Source organism: Vitis vinifera, chromosome 18, assembly GCF_030704535.1.
Source record: "Vitis vinifera cultivar Pinot Noir 40024 chromosome 18, ASM3070453v1".
Lineage (NCBI taxonomy): Eukaryota > Viridiplantae > Streptophyta > Magnoliopsida > Vitales > Vitaceae > Vitis > Vitis vinifera.
This window is the reverse complement of record NC_081822.1, coordinates 11622384-11648348: the sequence shown is the minus strand read 5'-3', so window position 1 is coordinate 11648348 and position 25965 is coordinate 11622384. Positions and strand designations below refer to the sequence as shown.

Genomic DNA, 25965 nt, shown 5'->3' with positions numbered 1-25965 from the left:
AACCATGAAAAATCTACTCTTAAGCCATTCTGTGTTCAAATTGAGGAAGGGCGTAGGAGGCGATGATGTTGTGAAACTTGTCCGCAACTGCTGATTTTAATGCTTGGGCTTTGACAACTTGTGCCGATGCTTTTCCTATCAAATCCTCTCCCATTCACCGCCATATTCTATTAATGCACAAAATTGTCCTAGACGTGTGATCTGAATATTCCCTTACCCCACACAAAACGTTGCTTTTCTTTCCAGTTCAAGGCTAAAGTTGTCTTTAATTCGATGGGGTGACTGAAAAAAGTTGGAAGCAAAACCACTAGATTCATAGTAAAACTTGGCGAGGGTTTGTGAGGAACAGAGGGTTTGCAGTAAGAACGAATAACAAGGTCCCATCCTGGCATTAACTGTTGTAGAGCTGTACTGAGATTTGTCTCTTGTTTTACGCGACCTGCCTTTATTGGTATCAGGATTCACACTGCTTTTATAATTTTAGTATATGAATGGGGTGAAAATAAAATTACAAATTATTTGTAATATTTGTAAAATTCCATACCTTGCTGTAAGAGTCTAAGACATAGTCGATTGGACCACTCTATGAATGCATCATTTTTAATGCATAGTGGCTTTATTTTATTTCACAAATTTAAATATTCAACGTATAATAATCCCTTTTCTTTTTTCTTTTTCTTGACTGTTAACCCCCCCGCCAAAAAAAAAAAAAATCACTGAATTTGGACCCAAATGCCCTCACTGGGAATACCTTGATGAACCACAAATAGAACATAATATCCCGATGGAGCAAGAATGGCCGAAGCCGGTGTGGTAACGGCAATGGCGAAGGTCGATTTCTCCGCATTTTTGACATTCCCACTTCCAAGCACCAGCAGTCTCTGGTTCATTGACAATGAGTGTGTGGTAAATGAAGGTGCCAGCATTGTTACTGACACCGTATCTGGATCCAATGTTCCTGTCACAGAAAACCGAACCGTTAAGTCTTTCCCGTATCCGATTTTAGCTTGAGAAGTGGGAGATATAATGGTTGGCCGCAGATTCTTGAATCCAGAATCTAAATACTCCGGCGAGAATGCCTCCAAGCGCAGCTCTGTGGGATAAAGCACGCCGGTGAATTTGTAATAAATGTGAGGATTGCTTCCCCCAACGAGAACGCGACCGTCCCGGAGAAGAATCGCCGTGGAGTGGTACATCCGGGGAATGGTGGTCGGGTTCATTACCTCGAACCGCGACCCGGTTGGTTTATCGGGTTTGTAAAGAACCGGTTTCAGAACCGGGTCTCGACCGTTCTCCCATCCGGCAGTCCCCGCGGACGCGCCGTTGATGATCAAAACGTCGCCGTTTGGGAGCAGTGTCATGTCGCCCATGACCCTAGCCAGAGGCATTGTCTCCATGACCCACTGCGGCGAACTGTCCGTGATTTTGATTCTCGCACAAGTTTTAAGAGCACCGACGAAATTACCCTTTGAGGCTTGGGTGTAGGATCCAGTGGGTGCACCTCCACACACCAGAACCTCGACTTCGATGGATGATGCTTGTAAGTTCAGTGGCAGCATGACTGCAGACCCAGTGCTCGGATAACAACGAGGATCGCCTCCGGGAATTGTTGGGAACGTCTTCACCACGACATTTTTGGCGTAATCGAACAAGATAGCTCGATTATTAGAAAAAATAAATAAATTTCCATCGGTATGAAGATAAACAAATGGATAGAGATTGTTCTCTATACCGCGGTCGTTGGTTTGTGCTAGGAATGGTAAACTGTACGCATTGCTAGCAGCGCCGGTCTTGGGATAAAACTCGTAGTTGAATTGCCTTCTGCCCCCGATTACAATTTGCCGGTCGTCGGGTAATATATGATTAGTCGCGTACCATCGCCGCGCAGCCAGTCCGAATGGAACTTCTTCCCAGTCGCAGGAAGAACACGGCTTGAAAATCCGAACCACACGGTCACCGTCGTTGAAGCCACCGGTTTGGATCAAGTTACCATTAGCCATGACAGCCCCTGATGAACACCACACATCGGTTTGAACCATAAGGGCACGTATAGAGTTAGTTGCGACGTCATATTCAACAGAGTGTGCAGTGCAGTCAATGGGCAATACGGTGTCGTTTGGATCATTCCGACATTTCCCATCGGGCAAGGAAAGGTTTGATTTCCCAAAATCAGTGCGATCAAAGATGACGACACGGTCATTGTGAAGGAGCTGCATGTGCATGGCTGTAATGCCAATATTCTTGAGCAAGAGCTGCCACTCGCCGCCGGCAGCGTGGGTTAAAACCCGGCAGCATGGTCCGGGCGCAAAGAGTAGCTGCCAACAGAGAAAGGGAAAAATCAAAGTACGAATCATATGGGCTGGTGGGGTGGCCATGGTGAACTGGTGATGTCTCAACCCTGTCTGCTTTAAATCCTAGTCGAGGTCGAGGGCGGAAGTGTGTAATCCCACACGCATGCTGGCGCGTGGACAAGCACCCGTGTAACGCGGAATGGGATATTTTGGAATCCTCAAACCATACCCTCTTCTTAGTCCTTACTAATAATTCCTCTTTATTATTTTTTTAAATAGAATAAAAAAATATTTACACATTTATTAACCGAAGAAAATTCTCATGTTCGATTAAATTAATATTTTATTTAAATAAACAATTGATGTATTATAAGTGACGTCATTTATTTAAATGTGTAAGAAAGTATATGAAGCAGATAATCATCATTGAGAAAGGGAGTCGCAATTCTACCCCCGATCCAACTTAGCACCACGGCTCCATGCGGATAGACTGATTATTACAAAAAGGAGAACTAATTTTGATCATCGATCCAGATAGGTACATGGTACTAAACTTTTCTGCGTGGGGACTCATTATATTGACACGTGTACCACTGGGAAATATTAATTGGAAATAATTGTTTTTACTAGTTCAACAAAAAAAAAAAAAAGGAAATTAATGAACATGATTGGCTTTGGATGAAGCTACGGTTTAAATGAATGCAGCACAGGACAGGCCTCATGCTCAGAGCCGCCCTGTCGACTAGGCCAACGCTGGCCTCATTTTAGAGAAGAGCCTTTTATTAATATTATTATATCGTTTTTCAAGCATCATTATAATTATTTTTAATTTTTTAAAACACTTATTAATTTTAAATGCATTTAAAAGCATTTATTTAGAATAAGTGGACTTAAAAGCATCTTTAAATGTCTTTTTAAGTCCATCCTTAAATCTCACGACTTAATCTTGGATTGGTGAGTTGAGTACGGGAATAGGAAATTTTAGGTGGAGTGGTGAAATAGATAAAGATCGGAAATGACACTAACGGACAAAAGCATTATATTAAATTGACATTGAATTGATTTTTTATTTTTTTTAAATAATGTAAATCTGATTTTTCTTGGAAAATATATCAGGGGTTGAGAAGTGGGCACTGCAAAACGGAATCTTATTTAAAAATATCAGGGTTTGAAGGTGAGCCGCCTAGAGAGGACCACAACATGCAAATGGTACATGCCACCAACCAAACCAGCCAACCTAGAAGGCTAGAACCTTGAAGAGAGTTACAATGCAGAGCGGGTGCGGAATTTCACAAGTACACGTGGGAGAAAAAAACAGCCAACCTAGAACCTGGTCGAAACCAGCTTTTTTTGATTGAGTCCTCCATGTAGTGGTTGGAGACTGAAGACTGAAGAGAGAGATGAAAAGAAAAAGAGGTACAACATAACATCAGAGAGAAGGAAGATCACGTTAACGAGTGTGGTGGCCTGGTGGGTATTATGGATTTTTTAGTGTTTGGTTGACACTGCCAATCATAGGACTAGATTCTTTTTAAGCCCTTCAACCTCTTCAGCTTTATCATATAATAATCTCAACGGTTGCTTCTCTTCATCACTTAAGGGTGTGCTTTTGGCTCATTACTTGACTCTTTCTATGGTCTTTTCAGGCCAAAGCAAACATGGGGCACTGTATTTTCTCAGGGACTAGGATCAATTGAGCCCAATGTTTTGTGGTCATGACGCTTATGAATGGAAATTGAAAATTTTGCTTAAGATTTTGGTAGATTTTGTGAAAACCATTTGCGAGCTACTAATTTTCTATACAAAGGTGTCAAGATGGTGGCGAAAGAGGAGAAAAAAACCAAAGAGTTTCCTAACTAATCAATGGGATTAAGCAAATACATGAAATCCATATGATATAATTGTATGTTGGGATTTTCTTAATTTCCTTGTCATGATTTCTTGTTTGTCCCTCGGACTTGACATTAGTTATGTGGGATAATCTTTTGTGATGTCATGGTGCCAAGATAGAGCTATACAAGTCCCAATTGTCTAAGCAAGCATTTCTTGCAAGCAAATATTTCATTTCATAAATTTGTACGGTTTTTAGAGGATGTGTTTGGTATGTGATAAAATGAACGAAAATAAAATAAAAATAAAGATAAATCACAAAAAAAAGGAATAGAGAGAAATTAAAATCTTATTAATAAAAAGATTTAATTTCTATATTATGGAACTTTTTAATTCTTATTCCCATTTAAAAAACAATCCAAACATATTATTAAGTGATGATGAAACTAAATTTTAATTTTCATTTTCTATTCCAATGTTTCAAATGTGACTTGAGATTTGTCTTCTAATGTTTCAAACGTGACCTTAGATTTATTTCGACCTGACATAATTTTCCCCTCTAAAAAAGGTTGAGGTCAATATTATTGATATCATATGTGGCCCACACTTGAATACCATTATTTTTGAAGTCATAGCTGCCTTTAAATAGCCAAATTACGTGGAAGATTGAAATAAAGGGAAAGACTTAATCAAGGTTGTGTCATTAGAAGACAATTGGAGATTGCTAAATATACTTGAAAATGTTGAAAGTTAAGTGTACACATGGTGGATATAGCTTAATTAATTTCTTGTTGATTAGGTGTACGATTTTAATTAGAAATTTTATTGCTTGATAGTCAATGAAAGCGAATTTGCCTCAATTTGCAAAATTAGTCCTGATTAAGAAGGAAGACCAATTGTAATTTATTTATTATTTATTTAATGTTTCGTGTAAGATGAGAATGATCTAATAAAACCACTGGATCGGTTTTCCAAGCTTGTTTTTGAAGGGGTTCAATAATTTTTTAATGGCCCACAGACATTCGAGATTTTCACTGGTGTCAAATATGAACACTGCAACTGGTTTATGGCATCATTTTCATTCAAAGCAAGTAGTAGCCTACTAAAGAAAGTAATAATAATAATGCCATATTGCAGGTGTACTTATTTTTATAATTGATTTGAATAGTTGAAGGGTGACATTTGTGGTATCTTTCTTTGTTTGTTTCCCCTTACAAATGTTTTGCTTATGGGACTATATGTTGTATGAGTATCAAAAGGGAGGTTATGAGCTTTACAAATGTTTTTCTATAAGAGTCTTTGCTTGTTGAGAAAGTTCATATTTCAGGTTGGATCACCTTCAGCACTTTTTAAGGTATTTCTCAAATCGGTAGGAGTATTAAAGAAGCCTATTACCTTTCTTCCCTTTCCCCTCTCATGGATGTAGTGATTAGTGGCCAGCTTCCTCGAATGTGTTAACATGTAATTGGATTGTAATAAATTACTGTTGAAATTCTTACATGTTAAAAGGCTGCACACGTACAAGGAATGGATCCCAATGCAAAAGTTCATCTTATCCCATCAACATAAAATGTTGAGTGACGGGTACAAGGAACGAACCCTTAGCCAAAACTTGTCATGTCCTATCAAATGAGAGAAAGCTCCCTTGGGATGGCCATTTGCCACCTAACACTAGTCTGATCAACCAATGATAAAGCGTCTAATCAACCAATGATAAAGCATGACATGTTTTGAGATTAGAACAAATTCAAAGAGACTTTTTTTGAGGCAAGAGAACTCTTGAGCGGAAAGCACATCTAGTATGGTGGGATACAATTTGCCTTCATAAGAAGAAAGGGGGCTTGGGAGTGAAGAGTCTTTCCATTATCAATAAAGCTCTTCTAAGCATGTGGAGTTGGTGTTATACTACTGAAAAAGAGATCCTTTGGAAGCGCATTATCAATGGGAAGTATGAGGAAGAAGAAGGGGGATGGTGTTCTAAGGAGGTTAGGGAGGGGTTTGGGGTAAGTGTTTGGAAAGCTAAAAGGAATGGGGGCTTGTGAGTAGTAAAATCTCCTTCGAGGTAGGTAATGGACAAAGCGTCAAATTTTGAAAGTACAAGTGTGGGATTGATCCGTGCGGGACTCTTTTCCATCTTTATTTTCCTTGGCATGTTCTAAGGATGCATGGATGGAAAATGTTTGTGACTTTTATATCCCTAGGGAGGGGGGTTGGAGGCCCTTTTTTTCTAGACCCCTTAATAATTGGGAACTGAGTAATGGGAAGTGCGGAGTGAATAGGGAGGAGGAAGATAGGGTGTGTTAGATAGAGACTAAGGATGAAAAGTTTACTGTGAAGTTGCTCTATATGGCTTTGGAATTGGGGACTTCGTTTTCTTTTCCTTGGAGCAATATATGGAAGGCATGAGTGCATACTAAAGTTAGCTTCTTTGCTTGGGAGGCAACTTGGGGAAAAGCCTTAACTTTGGATCAAGTCCAAAAAATGGGGTGGTATTTAGTGAATAGATGTTTTTTCTGTCATGCTAAGGAAGAATCCATAGACCATCTCCTTGTCCATTGTGTAAAGACAAGAGTCTTGTGGGAGCTGTCGTTTACCATTTTTAGGGTGTTTTGGGTGTTACTTGCATCAGTTAGAAAAACTTTTCTAGGGTGACATGGGCCGTTTGAGGACAAGAAGCATAGGAAGGTGTGGAAAGTCGGACCTTTATGTTTGTTTTAGATAGTGTGGAAGGCGAGAAAGAGAATCATCTTTGAGAGGAAAGAGCTCTCTATCCAAAGGCTAAAAAGTTCATTTATTTCTTTATCTTTGGTCGGAAGCGAATGGATACTAAGATGATGTTCCTCTAACTCTTTTTTGCTTTCTAGATTGGTTGGGTCATTGGTGAGGGCAGACTGACTGTATTTCTTTTTTTGTATCTTGGTGTTTTTCTGGTGGTAGTTATATGCTTTTTGTCTACCTTGGGCTGCTTTTTTGGTAGCCCTTTTTAATATATCTTCCTTTTTATTTATTAAAAAAAATTATCTGAAAATTAAAAAATAACTTAAAACAATAAAAAAAATATTTTTTAAAAATACATTATTTTCTGTTTTTAATAATAATAATAATAATAATAATAAAAAGAGTTTTTTTCATTTAATGCTCTCATGGTTGCCAATCAAGGTAAAAGAAGAAAGGAAAATAACAAGGGAGCTCAACCCCCACAATCCTGGTATTGAAGTTGGAGGGTAGGCATTTATTACGTAGCACATGATCAAGGGTTTCAATGGGACCACAGTTTCTTTAATTAGGACACCCTTACCTTTTGCTAGGAGATAATTTGTACCTTTTGGACAAGTTGAAGATGAAGATTGTAAGCAAGCACCCACTTAACCCAACACAACTTTATGCTACTCTCACAGATTTCTGCAATCACCCTGTGGTGGGTTTAAGATTTCTGTTGGGTTTTAATTAAGCTGATTGATTCCAAGGCTTTATCTTATTTTCAGGATTGAAAATGGAGGTGGAAAAGGATGGTTTAGAATCATTTCCCATTTTCTTTTCCTCCGGCTACAAGAAAACAAGAGGTGGCTCTCACAACTCAACTAAAAATTGTAAATATTAATGAAGCACATGGGACAGAGAGAGATAGCTACCACATTTAGCCACGTTAACATTATAGTAGCTGGGTTCCACATCAAACGAGCAATCCCATGATGTGACTAGGAACATACACAGGACTGCTGCCTGGCGGCTGGCTGTTTTGCTTGCCTCCGAGCATTTGTGCGTTATTTGGGTTGGCGGGATTCTTTTCTTGTGCTTCTTTCTCCTTGGCTCCAGAAATTTCCACAACCACTCATTAACATGGAAAAGAGATGAAAATGAAATTCAGGAGGGCCCTCCTAGGAAATGTCCCACAGCCATGAATGAGCTTGAAAAAGAATGATTATGGGCCTGATTTTAACTTCTCATATTAATTGTAGAGCAAATGATTATGGCACATGGTATTTTTGAGGCGGGTCTTCCAAAGGGCCTCACAAAGGTGGTGTCTCCTTTCTTTGGTGGACCACGAGTTTCACAAACTATTCTTAAAAAATCCATTCGCTCTTCATTGTCGTTTTGTCTTCATGTTCAAACTGTTTCTCAGAAGCAAAGAGAATCTAGTCTCTTGAGAACCAAACAGGACTTGGATTGTAACTAGTACCAGTTTTTAAACCCAAACATAACTTAAAATATAGTAATAGAAACTGAGGATAATCCTCTCCATCATCTCTATACAATAAGCAGGCACTATACGGAATTTTTACTACGATAAAGAAGATGCCCAGAATCAATGAAGATGCTTTACTTAATTGTAAAGAGCAAGTTCAATCTCAGTCAGATTTGCACCGAGAGAAACAGTCACAGCACATGTACCTCTTCAGAATTCTAGTATTTATACATAGCATTCTGTCTATTAGGTTTTCAGCTGAGGAGTCTCATTCTTCATTCGGCCCCAATAACATAAAGTCTTGTTCTGATCCAATGATAATCTTTTCATCCCCCAGGACGGGTAATAGAATAACACTTTGTAAGACTGCGTAATTCTCTTTGCTGCCCAGATCATTTAGGGCCCCATGCACCGATCAATTCAGCCCTGACTTACACGGAAGAGGTCCACACACCTGTTCTAGGAAGCCCACTTGTGTGTATTCAAGAGCTATTGGTTTATGAATGAATCAGAAGCATGGATCTGGTTCAGCATATTTCAGTGAGAAATTATTGGTTTACAGCCTTAAAAGCAAGGAAATAGAGTATCGATTTCAAACTTTATGCAAACCAACCTAACTGATTTAGAGCGCCGTGTAAAACACAGCAAAATTTTCCAGTCTCCCACTTTCTTTTTATACATCAAGTCCCCTTTGTATATTTCCAGCCTAGAAGAAAAACCGAAATAAATATGATCAATGTAAGTAACCCTCTATACTGTATGTACAACACCTCAACATGAGACCCAAAATCTACTATTACATGAGTATAAAACAAAACAGAAATTAAGTGATGAAAATAAGAGAAACAAAGCATCTGGACCATGCCATTGACCACGAATCTCGCAATCCCAGCTTGGTGCATTGCAGTCTATATAATTTAAGTTCTGTATTAGGGAGGGTAAAGTTCCCACAGCGCAACTGTGGAGTCTTCTGAGGAGGAGGCCATTAGCTTGCAATCAGGTGAGAATGAGACAGCATTGCACTGCAAAAATGCAAATGTATATATTAACATCAAGCACAAAATTGACTATGTTATGCTGTCAATCATCTAGGGATAGAGGCATTCAAAGGACAAGATGCAGCCAAGAACTCCCATCTTGAGACAATTTTCATGTTAGAAGGAACCCAATTCTAGATAATAAGATTGCAAATACTAGCCTCTTAGCTTTTCCATTTTTGTTCTCTTTTATTACCCAGAAGAACATTAAATTTGTAGGGCACAATCTAGTTATGGACCAGTAGACTAGTGCTTTAAAAGGTTCTGAAGCACACCACAATGCCAAAAATGGATTAGATTTGATGAGCCGTGCAAGTAACAGGAATGGCCTGTTTTTGACAAATCACCATAAGACGGGCTAAGTTCAAATTCTTGTAAGCAAATAAAATTAATGGGAAAGTTAAACACATGACTAAATACACCTCACTAATTATTGAAATATATTTTCATTGCATATTACACATAGGTTGCTTGCTTCCTTGAATGCCCTTTTTTTAATATACAAACATAAAATTATTAAAGAACACCTAATAATAGGGCACAGTTGAGGTACACAAAAAGTATGAAAACGGAGTAAAAAGGTGGAAAAGAAAAAGGAAAAAAGAAAAAAACAAAGGAACACCTGCCCACTAATAAATGCCCAACCAGTCAATAAAATCTAACATGTACACAGCCTAGATTAAGGAGCTTCTGGACCAAAGAAGCAGTCATTGAGCACTTGATTTGTGTTCCCACATCTTCAAAAGATGTACAACGTCTCTTCTGCCAAATAGTCCAAAATAACATAGCTGCATGGTTCATCAAACCTTTCTATGCATTTTGACAAGAAAGCTCCTATGTCAACACAATAAGATCTCTCTCACCAAGGAGGGAAGTACCCATACCAAACAGTGAGAACTGAAGATGCCAAAGACTACTGGCTTTTTCACAATATAAGAAAATATGGTCAGTTGATTCTTCTTCACTCTTGTAATTCGATTCATTAATGACCACCTTCTCCTTTTAAACATCATTCAAGGAAGATTAAAAAGATTTGACTGAGAACTTTCTAATCCTCAGTGTACCCCTCCAAACTAAACTATCCTCACAATTCCTCAACATCACTCCTTATTCCAGCCTCCAAAGAAATAACTCTACACTCCAACTCCCAATCATGGAACTGTCTTGGGAAGCAAAAGGATCCAATGCCTATCCCACTTGTCACCTCCCAAACATCCACGACCCAAGCATCATTACAGGCAACAATTAGCAAATTGGGGAAAGAGACACTCAAAAGCAAATCACCATGCCAAACTGCCTACCAGAACTTCACTCTATTGCCATTTCTCACTTACAAACTGGTTCTATCTTTCGAGCCTTTCTTCTCTCCTAAGAGCTATCCATAACCCTATCTTATACCCTTTCCCTCCCAATACAAGAACACCAACTTTCTATTTCTTCGCTATACTTCCCTAAAATAGCTGACCTCTGCAAATAGTCCCTCTCTAATGCATCTCCAACATGACATGCCAAGTGAAGCCTTATTTAGAGAACATAAGGATATAATCCAAGCCTCTCTTTTTATCCAAGCAAATGATCAACTGTTTCACCATATGTGGCTTTTTCTCAAGAGAATCAACCTCTCAAAGAAAAGCTCTATGAATCTTTTCAAGTCTCAAAAATGCACCAACCTATGAATAACTGGCTGAGACATGACATAAATTGGCATGCTGGACTACGTACTCTTTAGCAATGTAAGGCTACCACCCTTCTACAGGTACCGAAACTTCTACAAAGGAAGCATTCTGTGGAACCTCTTTGCAACCACATCCCCAGCCTGTGAATACTTAAATGGGGCTCTCAAAGGGAGGCCTAAGTAAAAGGCAGGAAGCTAACCCATCCAATGCCCCAAAAGGATCTGAGATCCTCCACATTGGCACCCCTCTTACAGGGACTAATTGACTCTGATCCAGATTAATTGTCATACTTGAAGCAGCTTCAAACCAGAAAAGAATCCCACCTCGATACATCAGTTGATCCAAAAAAGCATCACAGCAGAGAAGGGAGTCCTCTTCAGAGATAACATGGGAAGACCTCCCCTCCTTCCCACATTGAGACCAGAAAACAAACCTCCACTGCCATTCCCAAGAAACAACTAAGCATCTCCATCACCAAAACAATATAGATAGGGGGAGAGGGGGTCTCCATGCCTCAATTCCCTCAAGATTTGAAAAGAATCTAGTAGGCTCATTCACTAACACAGAGAACCTCACAGTTGAGATGCACCACTTAATCTAATCAGTCCACTTGAACCCAAACCTCATTTTATCTAACACTGATACTAAGAATTTCCATTGGACATGCTCGTAGGCTTTCTCCATCTCTTGCAAACCACTTTACCTCTCGAGTCTACAACCTCAACTCTATGGCCACAATGGCAGTTAGCACCACATGAAAGATTCATCTGCCCTACATAGAGGCATTCAAGGAATCAGAAATCACCTTCACCACCACTTTATTTAGTCTATTAGCCAACACCATTGCTAGAAGTTTATACAAGCTCCATAGGGACTAGTAGTGTTGGAGAGAAATAGATCATTTGTAACAAATATGCATTGATTGTGTAATCACCATGTGGCCTATGTACACATCTTTTATTTTAAGATGGGTAGGAAGTTTGAGATTGGCCTATTTTGAGCCTTTGGGTTTGTTGGCTTAGACAATGCCCAAATCAGCATGGTATTTTCATGGTCTGCCAATTTAGATTTAGAAAGAACATTCTTCATTGACAGATATAACTTACATGAATGTTGCCATTCGAAATAGTTAACACTTCAACACTCCAAAAGCACAAGAAATTGCCATGTATGCCATATGCAGTTATCAAGCGTGAAAATTCTATTGCACTCAATTGCCAACTCACTTCTTGTACATATGCCTAACACTTGTAAAGGAAGTTATGATTAGTTCATAACCACCTTGTTTAGGAAACTAGTTTCATATCCCCAAACGCACACTAGATTTATGTCTTGGCATATGTACCAAGCTATCTAACCACTTTTCCATCAAGACAACCATAAATAATTTGTCTCGATGGTGTGCAAGAGCTGCAAAATCTCTTTAGACCATCTTCTCCTTCATTACATCTCTTCAATTTTTATGTAACAAAATTACGATAAATTTGTCCTCCCGAGATGTATTTCAATGTATCATTTTAATATTGTATTTTGTTAAGAAAGAATACTTTCAAAATTGTTTTTTTTTAAGGCAAATCATCGATATATTCCTTATATAGACAATGTCTAACAAAAGTGTGCATTAAAGTATACACAGTGTATACAAGGGCACCAAAAGATCACAACAAGGTGAGGGAGACACGAAAAACAACGCTCATCCACTAAATAAAGTTTGACCAATCAATAAAGCTCATCATGGACAAAAAGCCTATAATACACAAATACATTAATTTTAGCCAAAATACATGTGTTGACACGATTGATAAGGGTGCAAGTGTGAAATCCATATCGGATATCCTTATGTTGCATCAAATACGACTAACTAGCTCATGACTACTTTATCTTTTTTTTTTTTTTTTTAAAAAAAGTTTAATTATACTTATATTATAGATACAACTACTTCGTTCTTATCTTTCTCTTTTCTTTTCTTTTTTTCAAATTATATATATCAGATAATAATATAAAATAAATTGTTATTTAAAAATAAAGAATTTTTAAGTTAGAAATTGAATTAATTTCTAACTCTTGTAATTGAAGAAGTGTTTTATCTTTTTATTACCAATTAATATCGTATAAATTTAAAGATAAATATAATAATTAATAGCATTAAAAATCTAAAGATAAATATCAAATTAATATCTTAAAAAAATCTAAAGATGAATGATAATAATTAATATAAGAAGAAATATGGCATAAAATATGAATTCTCTTCATTTACTAAAAAAAAAAAAGGAATTACACCAAAAATATATATAGAGGAAGTGGCTGCAACAAATCTGCCATTATTCAAGGGATGTACCCACTCACCTAATGAAGAAATCTCTCTATTAATCTAGGAAAAATAAATTAGAGATGAGATTGGGTGATAGATTGCCAAATCTTCTTATTATGGTACACAAAAAAAAAAAAACTTAACTAAAATAACACATAGCAGTTGTAAAGCACCAAGAAATCAAGACTAATTAAGAGTTGAATTTCCACACTCTCCCTCAAGTTGGGTTATAGATGTTAATCATACCTAGCTTGGAACTTAGGTCTTCAAAATTAGTCCTAGGAAAAGCATTGATGAGAATATTTGCTATTTGAAGACCTATTGGAGTGTCGATCAGATTTATTGTTCATTCCTCTATCTTTTCTTTGATGAAGTGATGGTCAATCTCCACATGTTTTGTTCTATCGTGATGAATAGGGTTCTTAGCAATGCTTATTGCGGCTTGATTGTCACAAGACATCTTCATGGCCTTTTCAATGGGAATTCTCAATTCTACTAGCAACCTTTTCAGCCATATTCCTTCACATATATTGTGAGCCATGGCTCTAAACTCAACTTTTGTGCTACTACATGCTACAACTGATTTTTTCTTGCTCCACCAAGAAACTAGATTTCCCCATACATAGGTATAATACCTCGAGGTCGATCTTTGATTTGTTATTGAACCAACCCAATCAGCATCAAAGAAGATTTCAATGTCATAGCTCGATGTCTTTTTGAAATATAGACCCTTGCCTAGTGTCATCTTGAGGTATTGTTGGATCCCAAACACTGCATTCATGTGCTCCTCGGTTGGGTTGTTCATGAACTAGCTCACCACACCAATGGAAAAACCAATGTCAAGTCTTGTGTGTGAGAGGTAAACGATTTTTCCCACAAGTCTTTGATATCTCCCTTTGTCTATAGGAGCACTTCCTTCCATTGTTCCTAACTTATTCGTATGGTCCATAGGAGTATCAGCAAGCTTGCACTTGAGCATCTCTGTTTCCTTTAGCAAGTCTAGGACATACTTACGTTGAGACACAAAAATACCCTTCCTTGACCAAGCAACTTCTATGCCAAGAAAGTATTTAAGATTTCCCAAGTCTTTGATTTCAAACTCCTTAGCTAGACAACTCTTGAGTTTATACATTTCCTCCTCATAGTCCCCCATTTAGGATAACATCGTCAACATATACAATGAAAATGGTTGCCTTTCCCTTGGGTGAATGTTTGACAAATAGAGTATGGTTGGCCTGACATTAAGAATAACTATAGGTCTTTATTGCTTTTATAAACTTGTCAAACCAAGCTCGCAGGGATTGCTTGAGACCATATAATGACTTTCTAAGCTTGCAAACTTTATTAACATTTGCTTATGTCCCAAATCCCGGAGGTATTTCCATGTAGACTTCTTCTTCCAAGTCGCCATTTAGAAAGACATTTTTGACATCTAGCTGATGAAGAGGCCAATCTAAGTTGGCTGCTAATGATAACAAAACTCAGATTGTGTTGAGTTGGGCAACTACGGCAAAAGTTTCCTAGTACTCAATTCCATAGGACTAAGTGAACCCCTTCACAACCAACCAAGCTTTGAACCTATCCATACTTTCATCTGCCTTATGTTTTATAGTGAAAATCCATTTGCATCTAACTGGATTTCTTCCGTTAGGTATTTCTGAGATTTCCCATATTCCATTCTTCTCTAAAGCCTGAATTTCTCTGAATAGCAGTCCTCCATTCTGGTAGTTTGAGAGCTTCTTGTATGTTGTTGGGAATTTGTATGTCGGTAAGATTGGTAACAAAAGCCCGAAAAGCTAGGTGATAGTCCTTTATAGGAGACAAAATTGTAGATTGGGTACTTTGTACAGGATATAACTCCTTTTCTCAAGGCAATGGGCCTATCAAGATCATTGTTAGAAAGCTCATTATGGACAAATTCAGAACTACTGTTACCTGAAGGAACTTCAATTGATTTTGAACTCATTTCAAGCTCCTGGACTTGTTGAGGAGGTGTTCATAGCTTTATTCCTTCTTAAGTCTTTGTTTTTCTTGAATGGACAATGAACTCACTGTTTTCTGCAAGTCGTGTGAAACTTAGATGTTGTGGAGGACTCGGAGGATCTGATAAGGTGTTTAGAGGTTCAACTTGATGACTAGGAAGACTAGTTTGAAGGCTAGGAGAAGCATGTGACTCTAGTGGTTCAAATTGAGGACTGAAAGATGTGTGAATGTTTTGTGGCTTAGTGGTTTCACTCTCCCAAAACTGGTATTCCCAATTTAGAACTCACCCCCTGAATAACAGTTTTGGGGTAGTAAGGTTGATGTTCAAAAAATATCACATCCATGGAGTTATAGAACTTTTTGGTGATTGGAAAGTAACATTTATACCCCTTTTGATTTGGAGAGTACCCAAGGAATATGCACTTGATCAACATTGGATCTAGTTTACTTCGGTGGTGTTGTTGAATATGAACAAACACAAAGCATTTGAACAATCTAGTGGGAATAGTAGAGATGATCTGAGTACTAGGGTATGAATTGAGAAGGACTTGGCAAGGTGTTTGAAATTTTAAGACTTGAGAAGGAATCCTATTAATGAGATAAGTTGTTGTAAGTATAGCCTCACCTCATAATATTTTGGAACATGAGTGGACAACATAAGTAATCTAGCAACGTCTAGGAGATGTCTATTTTCTCTCTCCGCAACTCCATTTTGTTGGGAAGTTTCAACACATGAACTTTGATGCACTATGCCCTCAGTTAATAGATAAGTACCAATGACAAATTCAAAGTACTCTATGGCATTGTCAGTTCTCAAAACTTGTATTTTGGCTTGAAATTGGGTATGAATCATGTTAAAAATTTTGAAAATCTTACCCACTTCGGATTTTTCCTTCATGAGGAATATCCAAGTAATTTTGGTGTGATCATCCACAAAAGATACAAACCATCTAGTACTTGTAACATTATCAACCCTAGAGGGTCTCCAAACATCACTATGAATAATGGTGATTTATATGATTGATTTGGATAAGAATTGCAAACATGTTTGGAAAATTGACAAATCTCACGCCGAAAACACTTAGAGCGTTTATTATTGAATAATGAAGGAAAAAGTTTTCCAAGATGCAGGAAGATTATCTTTCCTGAAATTCATAATAGTTTGGGAAGAATTTAGTAATATAATTTAGTTCTCGAGTGAGTTTGCTAATAGATAGCAGGTTGCAATCCAAATTTGTAACCAAAAGTACAAAGTTAAGAGTTAGATCCTTTGAAATCATAACTGAACTTGTACCAGCCACCTTTGAGAGAGATCCATCAACAATTCAGACACTAAAATTCTCGTAACATGGGTTGTACTTACGAAAAATAGCAACATCTCCAGTCATGTGATCCGATGCTCCCAAGTCCACAATCCATGGACTCAATCTCTCTTTTTACTTTTAAGGCACTTAGAAAATTACCTTCTGTGCAGAGGATCCAGCTCCAATAATGGAGGTGACGGGACTTTGTTGTGACTAATTGAACACCTTTTGTAAGATTTCCATTTGTTCTTTACTAAAAGGACTTGGTTCAGTTGGTGTAGAATTCTCATTGACTGAGGCCAGATTGTTGTGGCTTTCTTTGCCATTTGAAGGTCGTGTTGGCTTCCAATATATCAGTTTGTCGTGAATTTTCCAGCAAGTCTCCTTGGTGTGACCAATTTTTTGACAGTGGTCACACCATGGTCTTCCTTTCCTTTGTTTGTTATCATTAAAGTGATATTGAAGTCCTCAAGCAGCAAAGGTAGGCTTTTATATCTTTGGAGTGGTGTTTTGGGATCCCATCATTATTTTATCTGTTTCCTTCTCTATGAACTTCTAAGATGGCTTCTCAAATGTTGGGAAGAGGCTTCCTTTCCAATACTCTTCCTCGTACTTCATCAAGATTCTTATTGAGTCCCAACTTAAATATTCTTTTTCTTTTCAATGATCTTCTTATACTTGATCCCATCTTCTGGACAATCCCAATCGTGTTCTTTGAACATGTCCAACTGTTGCCAACACCAAGTGAGCGTGTTAAAGTATTGGGTGACTGATAAATCTTCTTGGTGCAGGTCATGAAGAATGCTTTCTATCTCGAACAACTTCGACGTGTTTTCATTGTTTGAATAGGTCTCCTTAGTTGCATCCCATATCTACTTCCCTATTACATAGAGTAGAAAATTTTCTCCTATATCATTGTTCATAGAGTTGATTAACCATGACATTACAATGTTCTTCTTTGATTTCCACACTCTAAATCTCAGATCTCCCTTCTTTGGTGGTGTTGCAACTCCGGGAAGATAATCATCCTTCCCTTTTCTGCAAATAAACATCATTACAGATTGAGACCACTGAAGTAAGTTATGCCCATTCAGTTTGTGACCTGTAAGGAGGAGAACAGAGCCATCTGATCCTCCATTGTTGCTTGGAATGACAACTTCCTGATTAGTGACTTCGAAGGTTGAGCTTTGCCTCTTGATAGCCATCCCGTACTTTGTCATTTGAGGAATTTAGGTTTCAGAGGGTACTCTGATACCGTGAAATATGAGAGAAAATATGAATTCACTTCATTTATATTCAAAAAAGAAGGAATTACACCGAAGATATATATAAAGGCAGAGGTTGCAACAGATCTTCCATTATTCAAGGGATGTGCCCACTCACCTAATGGAGGAAATCTCTCCACTAAACTAGGAAAAATAAATCAGAGATGAGATTGGGTAATAGACTGCCAAATCTTCTTATTATGGTACACAAAAAAGACTTAACTAAAATAACACATAGCAGCTGTAAAACACCAAGAAATCAGGACTAATTAAGAGTTGAATTTCCTTAATATAAAAAATCAAAATTTTTGCAAGATAAGATGGTTGGGTAGAGGATGTGTGGGAATAGAGTAGGGAAGGGGGTGGTTGGAATACCCACCTTTTTACGCAATTCAATGATTGGGAACTTGTGAAAGTGAAGACATTCTCATGGAATCGCATTACTTGTCAATTAGAAGGAAAGAGGAGGAAAAATTGAGTTTGAATGAAACCAATGTGACAATTTCTCAATTAGATCTCTATATGCATCTTTAACCAAGGGAGATAGAGAACCCTTCTTGGCAAGCATAGAGTGGAGTATGTGGACACCTACAAAGGTAGGTTTCTTTGCTTGGGAAGCAACTTAGATAAAATTCTAACGCTTGTCAACTCAAAAGGAGGGGATAAATTTTGCCAAATAGGTTTCTTTTTGTGCAAAGGTGAGGAGGAAACAACAGACCACTTGCCACTTCACTGTTCCAAAGCTAGAATATTGTGGCAACTAATATTCTCTCTCTTCAGAGTGGTTTAGGTGACACACTCTTCTATGAAAGGGAACCTTTTGGGGTGGCATAAAGCCTGGAGGGTCGCTCCATTGTACTTGTTTTAGACTTTTTGGAGGAAAAGGAACATAAGGTCATTTAATAACATTGAACAGTCAAACCAAGCAGTCAAATTTGAATTTATGTATACTTTTGTATTGGGTAAGGGTGTACATAAAGAACCAATCGATATCTACGATATATCTTGTAGATTGATTTAGCTTCAAGTGAGTAGAGGGTATTTTTTTGTTTAACCTCTTCTTACTTAGATTCAACATATATTGTTTACATTGTATGCACTTTGGTATTGCCTCTCTTAGGTGCTCTTAATACTAAATCTCATTTGCCTATAAAAAAAATAAAAAATTAAATATGAATCACATTTTATCAACATTTAGTACATTTGAAAACTTTTATTATAAAATTGATATAAATTTTCAAAGTTATAAACTAATCATATTTTACTAATAATATGATATAATATTTTTTCAACGTCTTATCAAAATAAAAGGCTTATAATAAATAGGTTATTTATGTAAAATTAGTTGCAACATTAAAGTAAAATAACACTTAGCATCTTATTAAAATAGAAAACATATTTTCTAACTGCAATTAACCATTTAATATTGTAGGTAACTTATCTTATTGTGCTTATGATAGCGTTAGTTCATTTTTATTAATGTCATATCCTAGGATTAAAACATCATGTATTGGTGGGCCCTGAAATGATATATCCCATGGATATATTGGCGGTCAATGCGGGTCAACGTGAGGCCGTCAACATAGTCAAAGCTAAAGATTGAGCTATTTTTTTGCTGTCGTTAAAGGGGATTCAAACCCCCAACAAAAGGTTCAGCCAACACTTGTACTCTCCACTAGGGCAAGTTTGCCCTTTGATAGATAATGTGCACCATATATATATATATATATATATATTAAACGTTATCATATAAATAAAACATTAAAATAATATTTTAAAGAACAATTTATAATTAAATGAAAACATTTCATTTAATTGATTAGCAAAAATATAAAAATTATCATGATAATTTTCTTCATAGTGTTTTTAATATCATTGATATATTAATTAAATATTAAAAAAGTATACATTTATCATCATTTATTTTATATCATTTAATACAATTGAATTAAATATATTATAATTTTAATATTAAATATATTTTTAAATTAGACATATTATAATCAAATATCACAATATTATTATCGAATAATATTTGATGTAATTTAATAATCAATGTACACTTATCAAATTTATATTTTTTATTGACACATACAATATTATTATCAAAAATGATAAATTATATCATATATATTTACATTTTTATAAATTTTGATCAATTTAAGCCCATCGATATTTTGTGTCAAAATATCCGCCGATATATTTTTAATATATCCGTAAAATCGAAGTACCGATATATCCATAATTACCGATATTTTCATCCTTTATCCAAGTACCTATACTCATAGTTGATATTCTTTTCAATCAAATCCTAGTGTCCTAGGATTTTGAAACGCAAAGGATTTGACATCTAGACACATACCTGCACTAGACACCTATACCGGAGCCCTTGTAACATAGCAAAGAGTAATCTCTTCTATAAATTCTGACCCACTCTAAAAAATTATTCATAAATGATTGTTTGATTGTTTGATCCATTTTTTTAGCATTTTGAAACACTCATTTTTTTTCCTTCCATATGGTCCATAATACGCATAAAGGAGCAACTCTCCAAGCTTTCTTCCTCTTTTTCCTAACTAGTGATCTGTGTCATCTTAGGAGAACATTCTTTACTAAGGAGTGTTACTCGTTCTATTCCAAATAGAGCATAAATCAATAGCCGCTAGATGATTGCTTTTGAGTAGTAAAGGAGGGTGTAGTCAATTGTTTCTTATTCTCCTTTGCATATTTAGCATATACTCGGAAATGTTTATCCCCTTCTTTTCAATCAATCCGGCGTAAATATCCTCTCACACATAAATTCTCAAGCAAAAAAGTTGACTCTTGACAAGACCCAAGGGTTCTAAACAACACTGAGAAGCAAGGCCTCCGTTCTTCCATTGGACAAAGAAGAGAAAAGAAATTTAACTAAAAGAATACCATCCTTCGAGTTTGCCAAGCTATTTTATCCTCTTCATCTCTATCAATTTTTTGTGCTTGCAATCTCCTAAAGAAAGCTTCCATCCTATCTAGCTCCCAATCATGGATCCATCTTGAAAAATGAGGATTCCAAACACTGCCTTCCCCTTCCTGCTAAGTCACCACACCACTTATCCTTCTAAAATTTTACTATCTCCCATTGCCTACACCTTAAAACTAGTTTTACTGTTAAAGTCTCCCATCCACTTCTAATTGCCTTTTTATATTCCCACTCTATACCTTTCCTTAGCTACTCTAATGCACCATCCTCCCTCTTCCTCCCCATATTTCCCTGTAATCACCTTCTTTCAAAGGAGTCCCTCCCAAAAGGAAATCTCTAACACCATTTACTTGGAAAAGCTTTGTTGAGAATGGATAGATTTCTAATGCCCAAAACTCCCTCCCTCTTGCCTATGCAAACTATCAACCAATTTACTACATGAGGCTTATTCTCCATCGCATATCCCCCCTAAAAGAAATCTCTTTGGATTTTTTCCAACCTTAAGGCCGCCTTTCTTGGGATGACAAATAGTGACATGAAGTAAATTGGCAAGTTACAAAAGAGTACTTTTGATTAGAGTTAGCTTTCCTTTTTTTGATAAGTACCATTTAATCAATACAAAAAAGCAAGCCATAGAAATGCACCATTTAATCCACCTTATTCACTTGAAACCAAAGCCCATTTTCTTTAAGATTGCCAACAAAACACCTCAATTGATATGATCACATGATTTCTTAATATTCCATTCACATATAATCCCACTTTCCACACTCTTCAATTTGAAATCAATTACTTCATTTGCTATGAGAATAGCATCCAAGATTTGTCAACTCCCCACAAAAGCATGTGGAGTTGAAACCACTTTACCCACACCTTCTTTAGTTTATTAGCTAGAACCTATGCAAGAAGCTTGTATAGTCCCCCCACCAAACTAATAAGTCTAGAAACCTTTAAATCTTCTACACCCCTTCTTTTGGAACTAGCACTATGAAAGTGGCATTTAGCTTCTTCTAAAAGAGCCTAGCTCAAAGAAGTCCACCAAAAAAGTCATTACCTCACTTTTCACAAAATCTCAACTAAACTACCAAAAAGCAATGAAGAAGACATCCGACCAAGGGTTTTATCTCCAAACAAACTTGAGTTATTGATTTTGTACCAAGTGTGTGCTTTTACAGTTAGTTTTGTAGTTGTTATGTAGCTTGCATATTTATAGTATCTTCATATACATTAAGTATGTCACTTTACTAATAAAATAAGACCTTATAATAAAGAAAGGAAAAGGTTCCAAGCAAAATGATTGTTACCAAGTAAAAGTTAATATTTTCCTTCAAAAAATGCTTTCATTTCAAGCAGTATATAACACATAATGGCAAGCTTCTGTTGAGGCATGTATCTAGAAACAAGGTTTAAATACACCTAAAATAATAATCTCAACTCCAACAACCAAACAAAGAAAAGGTGTACCGTGGCACGATGATACTTTAATATTGCCAAAGCGCTTCCTTTACGATAATTAAATATCCTTATTCTGTCATCAGAGAGGAAAAAGGAAAGTATTAGAAGCCAAACTTCCATAAAAATTCATTCATACAAACTTTTTTCTCAACTACTGATATACGAAGACCACATTAAGTCAAAAGAGAACACATCAAGAGGATCAAATATGAGAATTATCCTGGTTAAACAAAAATGCTAGTAAAAGTATAACATTTAATTACTCAACAAAATCAAGTATTTGATGAATTCTGGTGCTGCTAGGATATTTGCAGCATCTGATTCTCTTAGCATGATGTTAAGACATTTTCCTATGTAGTGTAGATAAAACCTGGATTACTTATACTGATGGATTAATGGGACAACTAATGTACTCCCATAAAACTTGAAAATGAAAAAGAAAACCTTTTTAAGTTCAAAAAATGCAAATACTAACCTATGGTCCCAGCCAGCAGTTGCAGCAATTTTGCCATCCGATCGAACTGAGGTGCCTGATATGCCAGGCCGCTCCAAACTAATTTCTTTCTTGACTACACACGAACCCTATGTCAAATATCAAACAAGATAAAAATAAATAAGGATAATAAAACGCTAAAATACCAAACCTCCATAAACATGACGTACACAGGCAACTGCATATGGAAAGAGAAAGGCAGCTTTGGTGTGATTTCATATTTCTAGCCAGTGAATCAATGAACACCAACTGGTGACTTCACATTCTCCGCAGGGATCACAGCCAAATAACATCTATTGGTACTAGATTGACTTAGCTGTCATCTATAGCCTGTAGGCCATTGCTCATGTATTTTTTGACAGGCCAATTGCCCAAGTCATATTCAGAAAGTCAATGTTTTCTTTAAATGCAAATTTTGTTTCTGCCCACCCAAAAGATGCATATTGATGCGTTGACAGCATAACAAGGTTATGTAATTGCTGTCCTAAGCTTTAAACTTCAGGAAGGCAAAACATGATGAAAGCTAAAATCTTCCATTTTTAATCAATATAGATAAATTTGTTATGAGCCACTTATAATGATGTTTATGCCTTCAAATTACCAGGTCACTTTGATTAAACACTTGACAATCAAATGGCAGAACCAAATGGCCCAAAGAAACAATGAAAAGAAAAGAGAGATCCAAATTACTCAAAGCCATTAGCATATTCTCTCAACATAACAGGATCTCATAGTCATTTGGCTGTTAATGTCACTATTTGTCCCAGTAAGAATAAAAGTAAAAAACAAATACTAGTCAACACAAATAAGGCCATTGTATCAATGAGGAACTCTACGAACTTAAATAACTTCTCAGGGACACCACAAGTCCTTATCAGGTTATGTCAACATTTTAACATTTGGAGAAAAGATGTAATGAAGAAGTACATGTCACAATTACAGTTACCATCGGATTATCTAGACCAAATATCACAATTTTGTTATCTGCAGCTCCAGAGATTCCCCCACTGCATGACCCGTCAAGGCATATGCTTAAAACTGTACAGAAAATGCAATTTATCATAACCACGTTTTAAAGAAGGCAAGGAAACAAAAATGAAGTAATATAGGACTATGGGTGGAAGAAACTCCAAAGAGTGGATCTCACTCACTTGGCTCCAAATGAAACTTTACAGAAGTTATAGGAATCCCTGGATTCCTTATATCCCACCAAACCATGGTTCCATCCTCATAACTGCCACAGAAAATAATAGATCAGAATTATTGAGTATACATTTAAATAAATCTTTTGTCGACCTATGAACAATATGACAAATATCAGTTAGTACATCTCATCTTAAGGGATGAAGAAATGCCATCAGTACCAAATTAGGTTACAATTGCAATTCCAAAAACCCAACACAGGGAAGGTCTAGGTAAGAAGCGGTCAAAATATTACACCAAAATCTTCACTTCAACCCTAAAGAATGATTATACCAATTTTGCATGCACATTTTTTTCAACAGAAACGATAAAATAGCATATATTGATAAAAAGAGTAAGAGGATGAAGGATCCTCCCCACAAAATACAAGAATCCAATCAAAATGTAACATAAACTCCTCCTCCATACAAGGAAACCTATACAGAATCTAATTACAAGCCAAACACCAATTAAGTTTAATAACATTGAGGGGGATGCCTTTAAAAGCAGTAGTACAAGAACCTCATAAGAAGGAATAGAAATGAAGTAAATCCCATAGTGTCTCTACCATCCTCCACTTTTCCTCAAAGATCTTAGTATTTTTCATTCACCACACGATCCAAAGGCAAAGTGAAGCAAGCAATTTGCCATAGGGTCTTGTTTCTCACGAAACACCCAAAACCTCTAAAAGAGACGGTCATCATGTTGCATATGCTCCTGGGTTGTGAACATTAAGGTCAATTTCCCCACCACAAAGCCTCCCAAAAACAAATCTTTTCCTCATCGCCCACCACAAAACGGATATGTGGAGAAAAATATTGGAAAACTTGTGCAATGGTCTTCTAAGGACACTCATCCCATCCATTAGGATGTATCCCATAAATAATTGAAATAACCTAATGCCAAAGGATAGACCTTACCTTAGGGAACCTCCAAAGCCACTTCCCTAATAGAGCATAATTTCGTGGAACAGTCTACCCTAACCCCAAACCTCCCGACTCCTTTAGCCCACACACTATGTCCCAACTAATGAGATGATCTTTTTTACTCTCCTCTATCCTCGACCACAGAAAATCCCTTTGCAATTTCACAATCTTTGAAACCATTGATGCTAGAATCTTGAAAAGTGATAAAAAATAACAAGGGATATGAGACAAACAAGACTAATTAAAGTTATTCTTCCCCCCAAAGGAAAAAAAGCTTTTTTCCACCCATCCATTCTCCTTCAAATGCTATCAACCACTAGATCCCAAAATCTGCTTGCCAACAGATTCCCTCCTAAAGGAAGATCTAGATAAGATAAAGGTCACTTTGAAACTTTATAGCCTAGCATCAAAGACAAACTAAAGACCTAATCCTAACTTGTATTGATACCAGAGATAGAGCTTTTATCTAAATTAATCCTTAACCCTTAAATTTGCCCAAATATCAACAGAATTAACTTCAAGTTTTGCAAGTCATCCACAGACATTAGAGAAGAGAACGGTGTCATCTGCAAATTGTAAAAAGGAAACTCTAATCCTATCCCTGCCCACCATAAAGCCCACTAACAAACCACATCTTCCACTTTGAGCATCATTCTACTTAAAACATCTATTGAAAATTATTATAGTTGGTAGAAGATATACAACTGTAATATAGAGTTGTGTAAGTTATATAGTTGTGGGTACAACTATATATATATAATCCCTAATTTGTAGGGATTCTTCCCTATTCTTTCTTTTCTTCTTTTTTCTTTCTTTTTCTTTCCTTTCTGCTATTGTATATATATTTCATTGGTTATCTACTTCCAAGATGTGAAAAGAAATACAATTTTTCTCCATATGGTATCAGATCCAAATCAAGCTCCTTCAGGTTTCTAATTTTTTCAGCCTTCATTACTTGTTTTTTTAAAAAAAACTTGGAGAAATTTGGTTTTTGGGCAGAACTTTTGCTCTATTTTCTTGTTGTGGCCTGCATTGCTGCAATCCTTAACTTTTATTTGGTTTCTTCC

General features: G+C 36.6%; 2 protein-coding genes across 7 annotated transcripts in view; both read right to left on the bottom strand.

Moving 5' to 3' along the window:
- Positions 1-597: 597 nt before the first annotated feature.
- Positions 598-2509, bottom strand: LOC100253967 (aldehyde oxidase GLOX1). The gene has a single exon (XM_002280523.4). It carries the CDS (start codon positions 2373-2375, stop codon positions 714-716), a length of 1662 nt encoding a protein of 553 aa, XP_002280559.1. The 5' UTR covers positions 2376-2509; the 3' UTR covers positions 598-713.
- A 6396-nt stretch (positions 2510-8905) lies between these two features.
- LOC100252237 (protein DECREASED SIZE EXCLUSION LIMIT 1) overlaps positions 8906-25965 on the bottom strand; it is a 34948-nt gene continuing 17888 nt past the window's right edge. For all 6 annotated transcript variants that reach the window (XM_059734686.1, XM_059734689.1, XM_059734687.1 and 3 more), the window contains 5 exons: positions 23942-24024; positions 23737-23828; positions 22773-22879; positions 22307-22370; positions 8906-9329 (listed from right to left, as the gene is read on the bottom strand). In XM_059734686.1, coding sequence (XP_059590669.1) covers positions 9237-9329; positions 22307-22370; positions 22773-22879; positions 23737-23828; positions 23942-24024 — 439 coding nt within the window. In that variant the 3' untranslated portion in view covers positions 8906-9236. The remainder of the gene's footprint in view (positions 9330-22306; positions 22371-22772; positions 22880-23736; positions 23829-23941; positions 24025-25965) is intronic.